We start from the raw sequence: 16,392 nt of genomic DNA on the forward strand, positions 1-16,392 counted from the left end.
GAAAGAAGATGCCAACTTACAACAGGACTCAAGTGAGCAGAGCAATACTACCTGCTTCCTTCTGGGGGCACTCTGCCTATAGTTTCACACAAAATCAGGTCTGACCGTAAAAGGAAAGTCGTTGATACATAAAAGTAACCAAATCTCTCGGCTATGCACTCCAAGGAGAGGAACGCTATTATACACATATTCCACAAATAATTTACTCTGGAAATCACAATTCCATTTCCCTCACGCAGAAATATACTCAAACAGCTCACATTCCAGCACAGCCTCCTTGTACACACTGCTGCATCCAGCACATCACCAACCAGGAACAGCTCTACGGATGAAACTTGGTAAGTACTATGAGGTAACTACAGCCTACTGGTTAAAGCTAGCAATCCTTTTTAAAACAGATTCCCATTAAAATCCATAATAGCTTAAAAGACTACAGGACTAGGTCAGAGCCTAGCAGAGTATTTCTTGAGATAGCACAGGGAAACTCAATGAAATTAGTTTGAAGCTTAACTCATCACTGAAGAGCTTCACATCTGAGTGCCAACCACTGTCCTGCACTTTATATACCACATCTTGCAAGGCCCAGTGCAATCCATTAAGCACAGAGAAGCTCTTATTTTTACAGGAATTCAGTTTGACTCTTCAGGAAAGAATATACATAAAACTGTCTATAAGAGCCTGGCCCCCAGAACTGTACAGCTGCCAGTAATTCCAAAAGGAATGAATCCGACCTTTTAACTCAGCTACGTGAAATGAAGAGTCAGCCTTAAAACTGCCAAGCTCATTATTCCCCATGTTTGTCACAGAAAGGACCAGGGCAAAATGTATTAATCTAGCCTCTGCTTATTTGACCAGCTCCTGACTAACCTGATCGAAGCTGCAAGCTTAACAGGTGACAGTGGCTCTAGCAACCGAGTGTCTCCTAGAAAAACAGACATCAAAATATTAGCTGGTCATCCCACTGCAAGACCTATTCTGTGTAAACACTGAATGGAAATAACACTGAGTAGCATGAGGTTAACACAAAAACTGAAGCTTTTGCCATGAGCTTCAGATACTGCCTGTAATTGCCCCCAGTCCCACCCCCCCAACAGAACATGCAAAACCTTCATTAACAGAAGAGGCTCAGCTTCTAAATAAATTCCAGTGCTGATTTTCTGTTGCCAACACTTGAGCCTGGAAAATCATCAAATGCCAGTTGCAGCCATGGAGTATGCAAAAGAAAATCTCCAGCCATGAGGAAGGTTTCACATCTTCCCTGCTTATCAAAGTAGTTAGTGGTATATTTCCTTTTGTCAAAAGAACATTTGTTCAACACAAACAACAGAACCAACAGTACCATCTGGTAAAAGCGTGAAATATCTATACATTTTCAAGTGACCTAGAGAATACATATGCATTATTTTTAGTGGAATTGTCATACAAACAGCTACAGACAGACCACATCGAAGAACAGCATAGTAAGGATGCATGAAGTATAGCATAAGGCACAACGGGAGCGTGCAAAGGGTGTGTTTATTGCAATTTCTGCCTAAGGAGATTGGAAGGATGAGGACCTCAGCAGCTTCCAAGATCATTCAACATTCTTGTACTTTGTGAACAGGTTGTATAGAACCCTGAGGGTAGACTTCAGATCCAAGTTGACAACATCTGTGAAGGAAAAGGAGAAATCCTTAATTTGCTTTTCGTTCTCCCTCATTTGTCCTCAAAGGAACAAAAGTCCCCACATCTCTGAGTCAGTGGAATCAGCAACAAAAAAATACATAAAGTTCTGATCTCTCTATCAAGCTTTTTAAATGTCTCATATGACACATTTCAAAACAGCTTCATGGTAATACAGTAATAGCTAACTTCTTTGGGAAACAGAGAAAGATAATTCCCTAACTCGTCAAAAATCGGTTACAGAGAAAGTCTACTTCTGTATGAGACCTGAGTTAAAGGTTTTGGGATGATGACTTCATTGGCCACAGAAGCAGCGAACAAGTAGCCACACATCATATGAGATACTGAATCTCACACATCCACAACTCAGATTAGAAATAAACAAAGCCTGAATTCTCTTCGCAGACTCAAAACTTTCTGTTATCCAATATCCCTTCTTACCATGTTAGGCCAGGGAACAGATCTGAAAATTCTCAACAAGAAGTTTTGCTGCTAGCACCTCCCAACCTATCACTGTAAGAAAATGCCACGAAATACCAGACATGTAATCCAGGGACTACAAGGGAAAGCATAGTACAGACAAGGCTGAAGAGGTGGAAAGAAAGGTTGGATATAATGTGTAAGAAATAAGGAGGAGGAAACAAATAATATACAGTAAACAATATATATGGAAACAGAAGTAAGGAAGAACAGATAATTTAAAATTGTTCAAAGAACTAGGAAGACAGCAAACAGTTAAATGACTAAATACAAGTAATGTGAGGTCCAGGGGAAACACCTACTGCCTGTTTTGAAGAGTCATTGCCAGGATCTCTCCACCCTTCCCTCCCACCCCATGCTGGATAACACTCCAACTCCCATTCTTGATCAGGTATTTTCAGTAACCTCTCAGACTTTCCTTTTTGCCCTTTTTCCTGTATTATTTTACATATTTCATCTATGATTTTGTATTTCGCATTTGCAAAACAATCTTCACCGGCCCCAAAGAAAGTAAAGACCCTAACTACTGTGAAGTAGCATACCCTGAAAAAAGAGATGTCTTACCTGGCTAACTGAAATAGGAAACATATTTCTAATTTTTACAGGTATCTTATAAAGTTGCTTACTATCACAGCACTCTCAGGAAGGTAATGGCCAGAATTAGCATTGGTTTCTCTGTACCAAGAACCAGCTTCCTCAGAAATGGGTTTAAAATGTAAATTTAGCCTTGGAAAACAACACCGTGCAACAGATATGCTCTTCTGAAACTGGCAAATCAAGGCAAATATCTGGAGAAGAGACAACTACCAGCAGATTTGACCCACTGATGCTGGCAGTCACTTTTGTTTGTTAAATAATTAAACAAAATAGTGCTGGCACTATGAAAATGCAAAAAAAAATTTAAAAATTGCCCAAACAGTCAGCTCTGTAGCTATCACAGATTTCTACTGTATATTTGCCCCATTCCTGCCAAATGGTCTTTTCCCCACACCACCCATTTTCAGCTTTCCACAGGACGGGTCTTTTCCCTGAGCCACTGTAAGCTCCACCTCAGCGGACACAGTGTGAAGAGGCGTGATCAAGTCTTGCAGGGTTTGGCCCCTGCTTCCAGCAAAAAACAGTTCAGAGGCAGGAACTGCCCACGCTATCAACCGCCATCAAGGTGCCAGTGAAGAGAAAAATAAATCTGGAGGGGAGAGAAGAAACATTGCTGGAAGCTGGGAGCACAGCTAGGGAACGAGGGTGCATCCTCATGGAGGCATTTAAGGCTGGCTCCTACTAATCTCCACCAGCAATTTGAGCCAGGTAACTGCTCAGGATCACCTCTGGTGATTACTCTGAGGAATGAGAGGTATGGGAGGCCCCATCACTAAAAGAAGGGACAGACTCTTTTACTTGGTAGTGTAATGATATGTCAATTTAGGGTCAGAAGAAACTACCGCCGTCACACAGTCTGATCTCACGTGCAACACAGTCCTTAGATATCTTTGCCTTAGAAATCTTATATTGAGCTTACAAACCAACTTGTAGTTGAATTAAAATGTAAGCTTAACATTGCATGTTTTCCTTTTCTGTTTTTAATTTTCCACTGGCAGAAGTTCTGCCTCCATCTCTTGACAATTCAGACCTATGGTTAATTACCTTCACTGTTGCAAAAGTTATACTGTAATTCTAGTTTGACATTTTCCTAACTTTTAGACCTTCCTATGCCTTTGCTTGCTGCATTAAAGAGTACAGTTGTGTAAGATGCATCACACTAATTAAACAAGATGTCTTTCTTGCAAGCACTGCAGAAAGCATGAGCTATAGAACTAGAAATCGTGGTGTTCTGCTCTAGACAGTGTTTTACATGAAAATCCCACAACTAATTCAAGAGGCATTTATCACCCACTTCATGCTAAAGGACAGGTTTTCCAGCCTATTTAGGAACAAACAACAGATTGGTATGGCACTAAGAGAATATACTGTATGCCTTCAGAGTCTAGGGCAAAACGAAACCCTGTTCTAAGAGACGTGTATCACATGACTGCACTGACCATCACAATCCTACAGAGGATTCGACAAGACAAGCAATGCCCGAGATGTTACCATCCTCTCCACTGGAGCAGCTTTTCAAGACCAAGTCAGTTTTACAGGCAACTCCAGCCACACAGACACCACACGAGCACACTCCCTCCCACAGCTGTGAACTACTGCTGCCAGGAACAGGTTAACACACAGGAGAGGAAGGAATACACACGAGAGACCATGCATCCTGCAGCTGCGAAAAGAAATAAGCTACTTTGGCTCTCTAACTCCTATTAATAACTAAAATTTTCAATCAGTAAAACATTTACACATATTCTGCTGCTTACTGAATCGACACATCTTGTTCAGAGCAAACAGAAGATCTGCTAGAGTGTTCTACCGCTCATGACAGCATAAGGATATAAGACAGCCTTATGTGAAAGTAATCTCTTCTGTTAGATCAACCAATGAAAGCAAAACCAGAAAAAGGACATGCTTTCAACCAGACAAGTCTTCTCCTAGGTTTTAAACATTTTCTCTCAGAACTGGCTTATCTAGTTCACCAGGTCACCTACAGCAATCTCTTTAACCCTCCCACTCAAAATACTGTCATTCCTCATAGTACATTCGTATTTCTCGTTTCCTTGTCCTCCTCATACACCCAGACTCAGCTCCAATACCCAGAACACCCCTTTTACTTTCTCAAGTTTGTGCCTTGTTTCACCAAATTCTCCAGAAGCACTTTTGACCCACAAATTTAAAAGAACAGCACTGGCAGGCTACATATGCATTTAGTATTGTCTTTTGCCGTTTCCCTCCACTATCATCAGCTCCACTATTTGTTAATCTATTTATCATCACCGCTTTGTCTCATTTTAAGCCAGACTGAACATTTCTTGGGGGCTTCTCATTTTCCTTTGTTCTGCGGAAGCCTCTAACAAATATGTAATTTGTAACACTAGGAATAAAAATTGCTCATTTTAGCAGTCAAAGTTTTCATTCCTCTTTTTATCCCCTAGTGCAAGCAACAGTGCAGACCTCATCATTAATTAATTTCAGGGTTCAGAGACTTTAAAGGAAAAAACACAATTTTTATACTTTCCAGTTCTGACTCCCAAGTCCACATAAATCAAGAAGAGAGTTTGCTGCCGGTTCTCCTTAAAAAAAAAAAAAAACAAACACAAAAAGAAATCCCAAAAAACCCCAAAAGCCTTTCAAATATCTGTCACTGAAATCTGACCACAAAGTCCAAATCAGTGCTAAGTGTATGAATTATGAAAATTTTGCCATGAAAAGTTTCTTACTTGGATTGTAATTAAGAATACCCACCACATTTATAATATAAAGACACACCACAGACACAGACAATGAATCCTTTGGAAAACTGTCAAGGGGTGCATTTACAGCTCCACTTTGTGGTACTACTGCTACCGTCTTTGAATGGAGTTGCAGTTGAAATGCACCTCCCCTGATGTCTTTATATACAGTTTAAAGCTAATGGCATGTCCATACCTTCAGGGCGAGCTTTTGGTTTCTTCAGTCCTCCATCTTGCATCAGCTCAAAAGCAAAGGAAACATTATGAACCTGAAAGAGGTAAAGTGTTTAGAATTTCCAAGTTGTATAGTTATTAAAAACATTTAACCAAATTTTTAAAATGCTTTATTATCTCTGTGCTTGACATAGAGAATCATAATTCTATTTAAATTAATATTGAATATTTCTACATTCAACCATGACAGCAGGTACATACGAGAGACTAAAAAAGGAAAGCTTGTGTCATTACAGGGCAAATACTCAGTTTCATATGCAAAGGAAGTGACCTAATATTTCCAAATTTCAAGTGTAAAAATGTGACTCGGTATCACTTGAACTAGGAAATCCCATTAAGCCCCGATTTCAATCTCTATGGCAGAGACCAGAGAGCTCCCAGCAACAACTACAACAGAGCTGCATTTTGTTGAGTTCTTACAACCTGTGCCCAAGATCAACATTTCCAACTACAAGGCAAGAGATCACAGGGCAACAAGGAACGTAACAGAAGTGACATAACAAACAGAGTTGAGAAAACACACGTGGGTATGTAAGAAAGAAGTAAGGATGCTAAATGGAATTATTCTCAAGGAACGTTAGTCTTTTCTGCACTATTATCAGCTGCATAACAAGCAACATCAACATCACATCATCAACTGGCCTGGCTGCTTGTTGCATGACCTCATGCTAATCCCTTAGTCTCTTCGTGCTTTGGCTTCTTCCACTTGAAAATAGAGATAAAAGTCAAAGCAAATTTCTCCAACGAAGCAAATGTTTCGAAAAATGCTTGGCAGTGATAGTTCCTAGAAACTGTGCAACAAATATGCAAAACAAGCTAGGCACAGCTGTACAGAAAGAGCTTTCTGAATAAGCTACCAAGGATCATACATGAACATAAAGTCAGAGGGGACAAAATGGACAAAAAGGAAAAATGCAAGAATGTGGGTGTCTCCATCCAATCTCTCCTTTGAGGAGCAAATATTATGGTTTAAAAATATCTGAACAGCAGCTTTCTTGTCCACACTTACTCAAATTTAAGCCAAGTAATTTGGATTATGAATTCTGTGCATTTTTCTTACTGTAAATGACAGTTCCGGAGATACATAGCGAGGGAGGGAGTCTTAATTAAGCTACTCATCCCAAAAATCAGGGAGTTATACATACAAAGCTCCCCTACAACAAGGAAGAAAGGCCCCTTTCACTAGTGCTTATTTCTCAGGACTTTTATCTGCTACAGTTCCTCCTTACTCATTGCAACAAACCAAATCACTTTCAAGATAGAAACAGTTTTTCCTTTCCCCAAAAGGCAGAGTCTACGTCTCCTTCTCTGACTTACAACTCCCCTTTCCTCAAGACAAAGTCTCCATGCAAAACTACAACATTACTTCAGGGATATTGGATAATCTTTACTAATTTAAACTGTTTACAACAATATCAGAACCGAACAGGTGCTAGCTACAACTCAGCATCCTGCATTTCTACAAGGGCAAAAATTCAAGATACTAGGATAAAAAAAAGCAAGAGAAAGCTCTAAAGGAGAGCTTGTGTAAGATGTAAGAGATAACCATTTTCCCCCCTGCTCTATCAAGTTCCTGTGCAGTATACAAAATTCAAAATTAACTAATCCCCATCCTATCCACAAACTTAACACCTAACACTTAAGATGGGTTATTCTACCCTTGATGAAGTCCTGTCCCTCAGAGAACATGCACCTCTGAGGGGAGCTTCACTGCAACAAGCAGCACTTAAACAGCCCTCACCTTACAAAGTAGTCGACATTTTAAGTTTTACTAATGTTTCCACTCCTGACCTAGCCATCTACTGTTCCAGCTCAGCCAGCACAGTACTTGTACCCTCTTCACTGCAGAACGTGGCAGAATGAAAAGCAGAGGACAGATGCATTACTCTAGTACCACCAGGCTCAGAGTATTTTGATACCAGGCACCAAATATGTACAGAAGTATGTGCACGTTCAGGAACAATTACAGAAAGAGGCAAACGTTTGGTTATTATGATAAAATACATGTTAAGCACTCATCATCAACACTAGGAAGGACACAGGACAAGGGAGGAAGTGTGAGGCTAAGGGCAAGAGACTTATTTCACCTTCTTCCATCTCTAACACCCTGATTATGAGTAAGATAATCCAAGACTACAAAGAATCCACTCTTCTTCCTCAAAGCTCCTTTTGTCTGAGACACTGCTAGGCAGCAAGTCATTCACTCCTTACCAAACAGAAGGAAACATCCAATAAAGACAAACTAGCACATTCTCTTAAAACCTAAAGTCCACAACGCTGGCAATGATCCTGCCAGGAACTGGACACAGAACCAGCTGTCGGTACTTACAAATTGACTTCAGACAGGCAATATTTTTCTTGCTCCATCCCTGGCAGGATCAGGGCAACAACTTGGCTTTAGATCAGCTCCAAAACATGTTACCTGTGAGCACTCAACACACAGTTTCTAACTGCAGATCAAAGATCATGGCCCAGGTATCATCACTTTTACTACAGTATCTAATTTACATATCAAGTAATGATATTTACTTGGTTGGTTTGTAAGAATATTAAATAAAATACAGAAAAAGAACTCCCACCTCTCACCTGTTTGTCTTTCTTGCCTATTTACATAGGATATTCTAGGCGAAGCCAGGTATAAGCTCTGCTCTCTACCCCAAGAAGGCATCCCTGCACACAAATACACTTCAGGCAGTACTACATTTTAGTAAACCACTTTGATCATGCAAAGTACTATACAGTACAAAGCACTTATTACTGATTTATTCATTATGGATATTCATGAGCTTTATGTGTCGTTTGATGCTAGTAACAGTATACTGCTCTTCCTTAACTATGGGGATTTTACCTATTCATTTCACAAGCAACTTTTAGTGGTATTAACTATCAAGTGTCACAGCCAGTGCATCTTTGCTACAGCTCCTGAAGAGAAGAATATACCAGGTTCTGACGGACTGGGTACTAAGAGAAAGGACACAACAATTGGAAAATATAATGTAGTAACAAAGCAAAAAAAATATAACCTAAAGTTTCTACCCACCTTCTGATCAAAGCTTTCAGGTGTCAAGTAGAAGTTATGAAGTGGAACAAAATAGTCTTCAAGGAGACCCATGAGCAAAACCAAGTAAACACCATCTGCAAACTAAGCAGAAACACTGATGACATTCCTAGGCGAGAGCATCTGTTTTCAAATAAGCATTAATAAACAAGCAGAAAAAAGAATGCTTTGCCCAAATTAGGCTCTCAGATTTCTACCACTGCTGTTTGCTGGCACAGAAGTGTAAGATGGTTCAGGAGTCACAGACTGCTCCTTTCAGGCTCAGCGAGGAACTGACAGCAAGTGAAACGAGCACTTAGGGCTTTGTTTTGTCTGCTCCCTGGATATTCACCTCTTGCAACTACTAGTGCAGCTGAGCAGGCTCTTAAGAGCCTGTTCATACAGCTGCTTTCTTGTCAGTTCTCTAAAGAAAAGAAAAAAGTACGGGATACAAGGCTTTCTCCCTACATCTGGTAGCATTGTTTCCCCTACTCTCATTTCCTGAGCAGAACAAGGAAGCCCATCAGCTATTGCTATAGCATTAACCCATGCAAGATCATGTGCCAATGATTATTTAAATTACTTATGTAAATAGCTCTAAGCAGAAGAAATTAAAAACAATTCACCTGGGAGTGATCTACAATTTGTAATCCTTAGTTGTGCAGAGTATTTGGTCTGAATAGGCAGGGACTGAAAACAATATCTTCTTTATCTCCAGCCAGTTATCTATTTACTAGGCTACTGAATATTTTGGGATGAGGTTAAGAGTATGTATGTCTGTTCTTGCTTTTCCTCACATTCATTTTATTTGCTTGAGGAATACTGCCAAGTTCACCGCAGAATTTAGTAAAGTTTTTTTTTTATTTAAAAAAAACCACAAACAAAAACTTTGTGGGAAACATGATTGCATATTATATACTTCCAGTCCTATAACTACAGTACCTGGTCATTTCAACCACAATCCCTCTTTAAACATGTATGTTCGTCATTCAAATCTCAAATACCCTAAGCAATACTATTCAGTATTCTCACCTGACAGATCAACCACTTACTGGCTATCAGAGCAACGTTAACTCTTTCTAACAGACTTCTCACTTGTGATCCTGATACGGTGTATGCGATATCCTCTAACCTTTTCCAAAATAAATTGTTGGGTACTTCCAAGGCATTAAGCAATAATCCTTATGACAGGTCAAATCCAGTCACCCACTTATTTCAGCAAAGCTATAAAAAGTAGTGAATGACTGCTATTACCAATTACACATACTTCTGGTATAATTTCCTAGATGCTGTGCTTGTTTCTTTGCCGGGACAGTAAGATAACCATCTCTTCCCAGTTCAGTGAACTCTGGAAAGAATACCTGCTTCTACTTAGCCAGGCTCATGCCTGAAAATTGCTTAATTTTTATCTGTAAAGTGAGAACTACCCCAATGACACTAAAATTCACAGAATCACAGAATGTTCAGGGTTGGAAGGGATCTCAAAAGATCATCTAGTCCAGCCCCCCTGCCAGAGCAGGATCACCCAAAGTGGGCCACACAGGAACGCATCCAGGCGGGTTTTGATAGTCTCCAAAGAAGGAGACTCCAAAACCTCCCTGGGCAGCCTGTGCCAGGGCTCTGTCACCCTCACAGTGAAAAAGTTTTTCCCAATGTTTTTGTGGAACCTCCTGTGTTCCAGCTTGTACCCATTGCCCCTTGTCCTGTCATTGGACATCACTGAGATAAGCCTGGCTCCAGTCTCCTGACAATCACCCTTTACATATTTATAAATATTACATGAGGTCTTAAGGTTTTCAAGGCTACTCTATAACCAGCTCTGTGGTAGAGACAAGAAAACTCCTCAGAGCAGATGGTGGTGGTGGAGAGTCACCTCTGCTAGCATTAAACAAACCTAGATACCACTGGCAGTCAAGTCACTGTAGGTTAGGAGCTCCGAGCCATTAATCCACACTGCTGAGAAGCAAGCACAGTGCACATGCTCACAAGACAGCAGGCTAAAGAGAAGGATACGAAGGCCTTGCCTGCAACAACAAAATCTTTTCCAGCCTCACTTTGATGTGATCAAAGCTAACGCTGACATCTCTACAACGAACTGCACGCTGCAATCCACACTCCTCCCTGGAGTCCCAGACAGCCGGCTATTAAGAACCCCCACCAGTTCCTCGTGAACCCTCACAGCCAGAAAAAGTCATAACCCACCAAGCACCCATAAGTGCCCCAACTGCCTTGCAGTATCCACTTTGATCTGAGAGACAAGCTGTCCTGAAATCCAGTCACATTCTACAGTCATTAATACAACCCTATTAAATATCCAAGAATTTCACCTTGTAATACAAATCAACGGCAATAGGAAGTACGTGTAAACGCAAGTGGAGGAAGCAGCCATCAGTGAATGTCATCACTACTTAAAAAACAGCACTCATAAATTAACATGTCCAAAGATAAACAGTTTCACAACAGGGTTTTATGGAGCGAGGGCCTAGATTTGCAATTTACACAGATAACATATAGAAAAGAGTGTCCCCTACCTGGGTTTCTAACTCCGTTACTTCCAAATTCAGTTTATTCAAGTGCTTGTTCACAAAGGTGATCAAAGACTATAAAAGAAAATACCAGAATCAGTGATGTTAGACGCTACAGCGCCTATGTAAAAAGGTTAACATGATCTTTAAAGATATTTTTAAGCTTAATAAATATGCATGTGTGCTATTTGCTTTTGCATAAATAAGTACATAAAACTGAAAACAACTCGGCCACATAGTAATTTTTGTTGCACTATATGCCAGAAGTCACCAGATGGTGCTATTACACACGGCCTAGTAGCTATTTTCCCTATCACACCAAGCACACTTTAGTAAAGGGAAAAAGCTGTGATTACATTGGTTCTTCAGTCAGTTCTTTGTGAAGATGAAGAAAGCAGGAGGTGCATTTCCTGTCCACACTAATCTCTTGAGCTTCTTAGAGAAGATCCACTGCCTGGGAGCAAGGCATCACAGCACGAGCTAAGACACCCAAGAGAAGATGCCAAGAGTACAGTGCTCTGCACATACCTCTGCTCCTGGAGTGACATGTGCGCATCAATCAGCAAACTACACTCAGGACACAACCAAAGTCGGGCATTTCTATTCCTGGAGAACCCTGCCACTAAGAGCCAGATACGCGCTAATGTGCTGAAGCACAGAGATCTGCCAGCCTGCTTACACCACTTCCAAAAGGGACAGAGAGTTGGGTGATAACACTTCTATTGTGTGGACAGATTTAACTTAGTTCTGTATCAACTTTAGAAACACTCTTCTAGAAGACATTTCAGACTGGAAAGAGAAAATCTTCCAGAGGCTTCAGAGCACATCTATAAAAGCTTTATATTTAGCAAACTTATTCATGTGTGAATCACATTTCAGGGTATCATCCAATTGTAGAAGATCATCTCTAGTAAAAGAATGAGCTGAAAAATCAAGTAGCGAGTACCCCACTCATCCACCCGCAGCCCAGCCCCTCTTCACTGGAGGACAGCACCTGGGATATAAAAGCATGTACGATTGTCCAGTCAGAATGATCTGTACCACGACAAATACTTTGCAGAGTAGCTTTTCCTAACCTGCATCATTTGGATTGAATCTAGCAGCACCACCTAGAAAACGCTTAACAAATATAGAATTAGGAGTAATGAGAGTAATGAGACAAGCCTGACTGAAGCCAGCCACTCTATGTATCAACTGGCTTTGGAACAGTGATCTTTGCGGGGTAAACATCCTTTTCACTATTTCAGAATCCTCTCTTGTTCTTTCCCAGGTCTTTATAGGTATTTTTCCAAAAGCATAAGAAACAAAGCAATGTACAAAATAAAACACGACATTTACTTTCTTACCTTTTTGACTACGCTGAGCTTGTCTGGTGCATGATCAAAAAGTGTGTCAAAGGCATCACGCTCTGGTTTTAGAGAAAGACAGTAATAAAATGAACACACCTGCAACGGCTAAGTATGGGAAGACAGTGACATGCCCCAAGCTTAAAGATCCTCCTAGAAAGCCACATTAACAGAGAATGAAGCTAAAAGTTATCATCCTAACTAAATTCCAGAGTAAACTGTCCTGGGAATTTTAGAGGTAACTGAAAATAAACATGACATTCACTGATTTCCTTTTTCTGACATTCCTAACTGGTACACAAGATATGTAGGTGGAAGAAAAATTAAAACAAAACACAAATTTTTGCTATGCTCCAATCCTAAGTTCAACAATAAGCCAGTGAAACATCACCTGGTTTTGGTGCGGCTACAGTGATAGCTACAGTTGCATCCTCCACTCAGTGTCAAAATCAGGCATTAATTTGGTTCACTTAAAAATACTAGCAGTATCGCTGTCTTCAGTGAGGCTTAAAAATGAACATGAGTGAAATCTGATTCACCAGTGTATGAAGAGAAAGGCTTACACACAGCATGAAGATTCAAATCATGTTAAGACCTCCAAAGCATTGTATAATGATATCTAATCCAATCTAAAAATCTACTGAACTGACTAAAATGCAACATCTCATACTGTGGCAGCTTTGGGCTGACTTAAATTTTCCAAACACTGAGCTTTTTAGACAATAACTGTCCACATCAGGTAAAATAAGAAAAAAACTAGAAATCTAACTAATTGCAGTTGCATTAAAAAACCCACAACAGTATGACAAATGCTGGAAAAGTGTGCAAGTTTTTAAGCTGTTAGAATTTTCAACTTATTTTTTAACAGTTTTCTGAAGTTCAAATTTTTTTTATTTACAGAACAGATTTTAATTGTTTTCTATTGTTAAATAAGAAACATATTCATTATCCAAATTACTTTGGTATCTAAAGGTATATTATTTAGCCCCTACAGCCTCACAACATTACTCATTTCCCAATTACCTTATTAATGCTGATACTCTGCAAAATGGGAAATGACAGCATTCATATATTATAACTGGGGAATAACGAAACTAAATTACTTGTTCTTCCTCACATACAATCCTTTACAGGAGCCCACATCTATTCGGTAAGAAGTGACTTATTGTCACTAACAAAACTGAATGCAAAAAGAGACTCTCTTGGCAGCAACATCCAAAAAATTGGGGTTTTTTCAGAAGACCAGATCTATGGTTGGCAAGGTCTAAATTCAAATCAAGTGAACACAGAGGAGATAAAATACTCCATGCAAAGGAATTAGAGAGGGCTGTATGGCTGCTGAAAGTGGACAAATAAACAGCTTGCTTAGAGCTCATACTACACACCTTTGCTTCAGTAATTTCCATGTATTCATTTATATATAAATTAAATGGTTGCATTATGAAGGCGTAACTCTTTTTGCTGGGTGTTGCACAGATTTTTTACTTGAAAGACAGTAACTACTACTAGGAAATATAGTCCTGTGCAGCGTTTTTGCTATTCATTACTAACAAACCAACACAGACCAGTCTAAAGAGCACGAGCAGTATACTGGATGATCTGGTTCTACCCATCAAGCTCCACATCTGTGTGGAGTAAAAAAATCTGCCTCCACAATACATTCCAACCCCACAGAATTGTTCAATCTATTGTCTTGATCTGAAGGAAAACAGACAAGATTTCTGTGCCTGACATAAATTTTTAAAAAAATAAATAATCAGAGTCAACTTTGTTACTTACCAAATCTTCCCATCATCATCCTGCAAGTCAGAGCATTCAAAAATATTGAGTTAGTTCATGAACAATTTACTTTGAAACGAAAAGACCACGGGCTTAACGGGCCTTTTCCCACCAGATGCCGAGGGCGAACCACTCCTATCGAGTCAGGAGGCTGAGCACGTCGCAGACCTGACCCAACGTGCTGCTGCAGGAACGTCCCCAGCAGACCACCAGTGATGTCAGGGAGATACATTTTAAATGAGTGGAAATGCTCAATTATGTTTTACACGTAATTACAACTTCTTATGTGTAACTATTTCTATGACGAAGGGTGAATGAACAAATGTGCTTCTGAGTACAGTTTCCACAAATACAGCCAGATGCCGTATTTGTACAGATGCTTACACTACTCAGCTCAGAAGGAGCCAGGCTATCTATCTCACTTTAATCTGCAGAAAGAAAACATACATCATATCTGGATATTATGTAAATGAAACTGTCATATATGAATTATGTGCACTACCAGTGACATCACCAGACAGATACAGATGTTTATCAGCTGAGATTCAGGCCCTGATTTGCACAGAGGAATCTGAAAGTATTCAATGAATGTTGGATTCTGCTGACAGTCACATTTTCCATAGCTATGCTTATATCAGGGTATGCAACACGCTAACCAGCAAAACTCTTAATATTGTGTAATATTAAATAACTTAACAAAATACAAGTATAAACATACATGCAAATCTGCAAACATCTTTCTCGCTAAAAAATGCTAAACACCACTCCACAGATTGCATCTTACAAACCACATCTGAGGGAGAGGACAAGCTAACTACATTGTTCAAGAGCACACAAGTGAGGGGAGGAATTTTGGCCCACGAACCTGTGGCAGAGCTCTGATCCTACAAAAAACACTACGAGATCTTTAATGTCCACGCAGAGATGTTATGATCTCATTTTTGAGCGTTTCCATCTGAAGGATCTTCCCCACTGAGCTAGCCACATGGTACTTCATTTATCTTCAAAGTCGTGAAAATCTCAGCCAACTCTACGGGGAGCCAATACACAGATAAACTGAAGGAGAGCTCACGTAAGCCCCTCTTAGGAGAGTTGCCTTTAGGCCACGTGAAGGAAAAGCTCAGCTTTTATTTGCAGCCAAAGTGCATGCCTAGCTTTCTCCGTATAAAAAGGACTGTTAAAACATAAAGCAAAGTTGTAAAAAAATGGAGAGGGAAGAGGTTAATTTATTTAATTTATTTTTGCTGAGCTCTTCTCCTGAGGTATTACTGAAAACAGAGACCTTCTCACAATTTTAGCGGGGTATCACTTCAGTTTTGAGAGATATTTCAAAGAATTGCCTTTCTTCAGAATAATTCTTCCACAAAATATCTACACTGGCCCTTCACTTGAGAGAAGCAACAGCAGTGGGCAGAAATTAGTTATATATGGCTACCTCCAGGAGGAAGAAAGGAGGAAAAAAGGCCCACAAAGGTCACATTCAATGAATTGTTCAGTTAAAAGCTTCTGTAACTCAAGAACACCGAGATGACAATATTCTCCTTTGTATCATATTTCCAGAAACCGAATTATTTCTAAGTAAGTAAAAAAGCACCACATTAAGGGATTTTGTTAATTTAGCAGGGGCAAGATTAATCCTCTCTTTTGCCTTTGTAAATGGTCTCACATCAAGCACCACAGACACGCTCCAAAGCTAAAATGTTTTGTGCTTACTCCGTCGTAGTTGTCAGCTCCTCTGTAACATGAGTGGTCTGAAGGAGGCCTTCGCGTTTCTGGAAAGGAAGGTGGAGTTAGAAACTGAGACAACATCGGTAAAGGAGAAGATCATTAGGGGCTCTGCAGCACTCAGCACCTTTCAGGATCCCAGAGGAGAAAACTGCATAAAGCGTGCTCACTAAGTTTCGTGGAGGTGAAACAGCTGACACAGGAGGGTTCACTCACAGAACAGTGGCATTTGTCAGGCTGACAGCCAAATGGATGTTTAGGAAATTTTATATATATATATA

General features: G+C 40.0%; 1 protein-coding gene across 1 annotated transcript; it reads right to left on the reverse strand.

Annotated features, from left to right (window-relative positions):
• Positions 1 to 1,573: 1,573 nt before the first annotated feature.
• PARVB (parvin, beta) lies at positions 1,574 to 16,158 on the reverse strand (the record flags this gene model as incomplete). The annotated part of the gene is made up of 7 exons (XM_009872520.1): positions 1,574 to 1,650; positions 5,662 to 5,734; positions 8,740 to 8,841; positions 11,268 to 11,336; positions 12,608 to 12,669; positions 14,387 to 14,406; positions 16,100 to 16,158. Coding segments are annotated over 7 exons (462 nt in total), but the record flags the coding sequence as incomplete, so codon positions are not given.
• Between the last annotated feature and the right edge of the window lie 234 nt (positions 16,159 to 16,392).

Source organism: Apaloderma vittatum, unplaced genomic scaffold, assembly GCF_000703405.1.
Source record: "Apaloderma vittatum isolate BGI_N311 unplaced genomic scaffold, ASM70340v1 scaffold8727, whole genome shotgun sequence".
NCBI lineage: Eukaryota > Metazoa > Chordata > Aves > Trogoniformes > Trogonidae > Apaloderma > Apaloderma vittatum.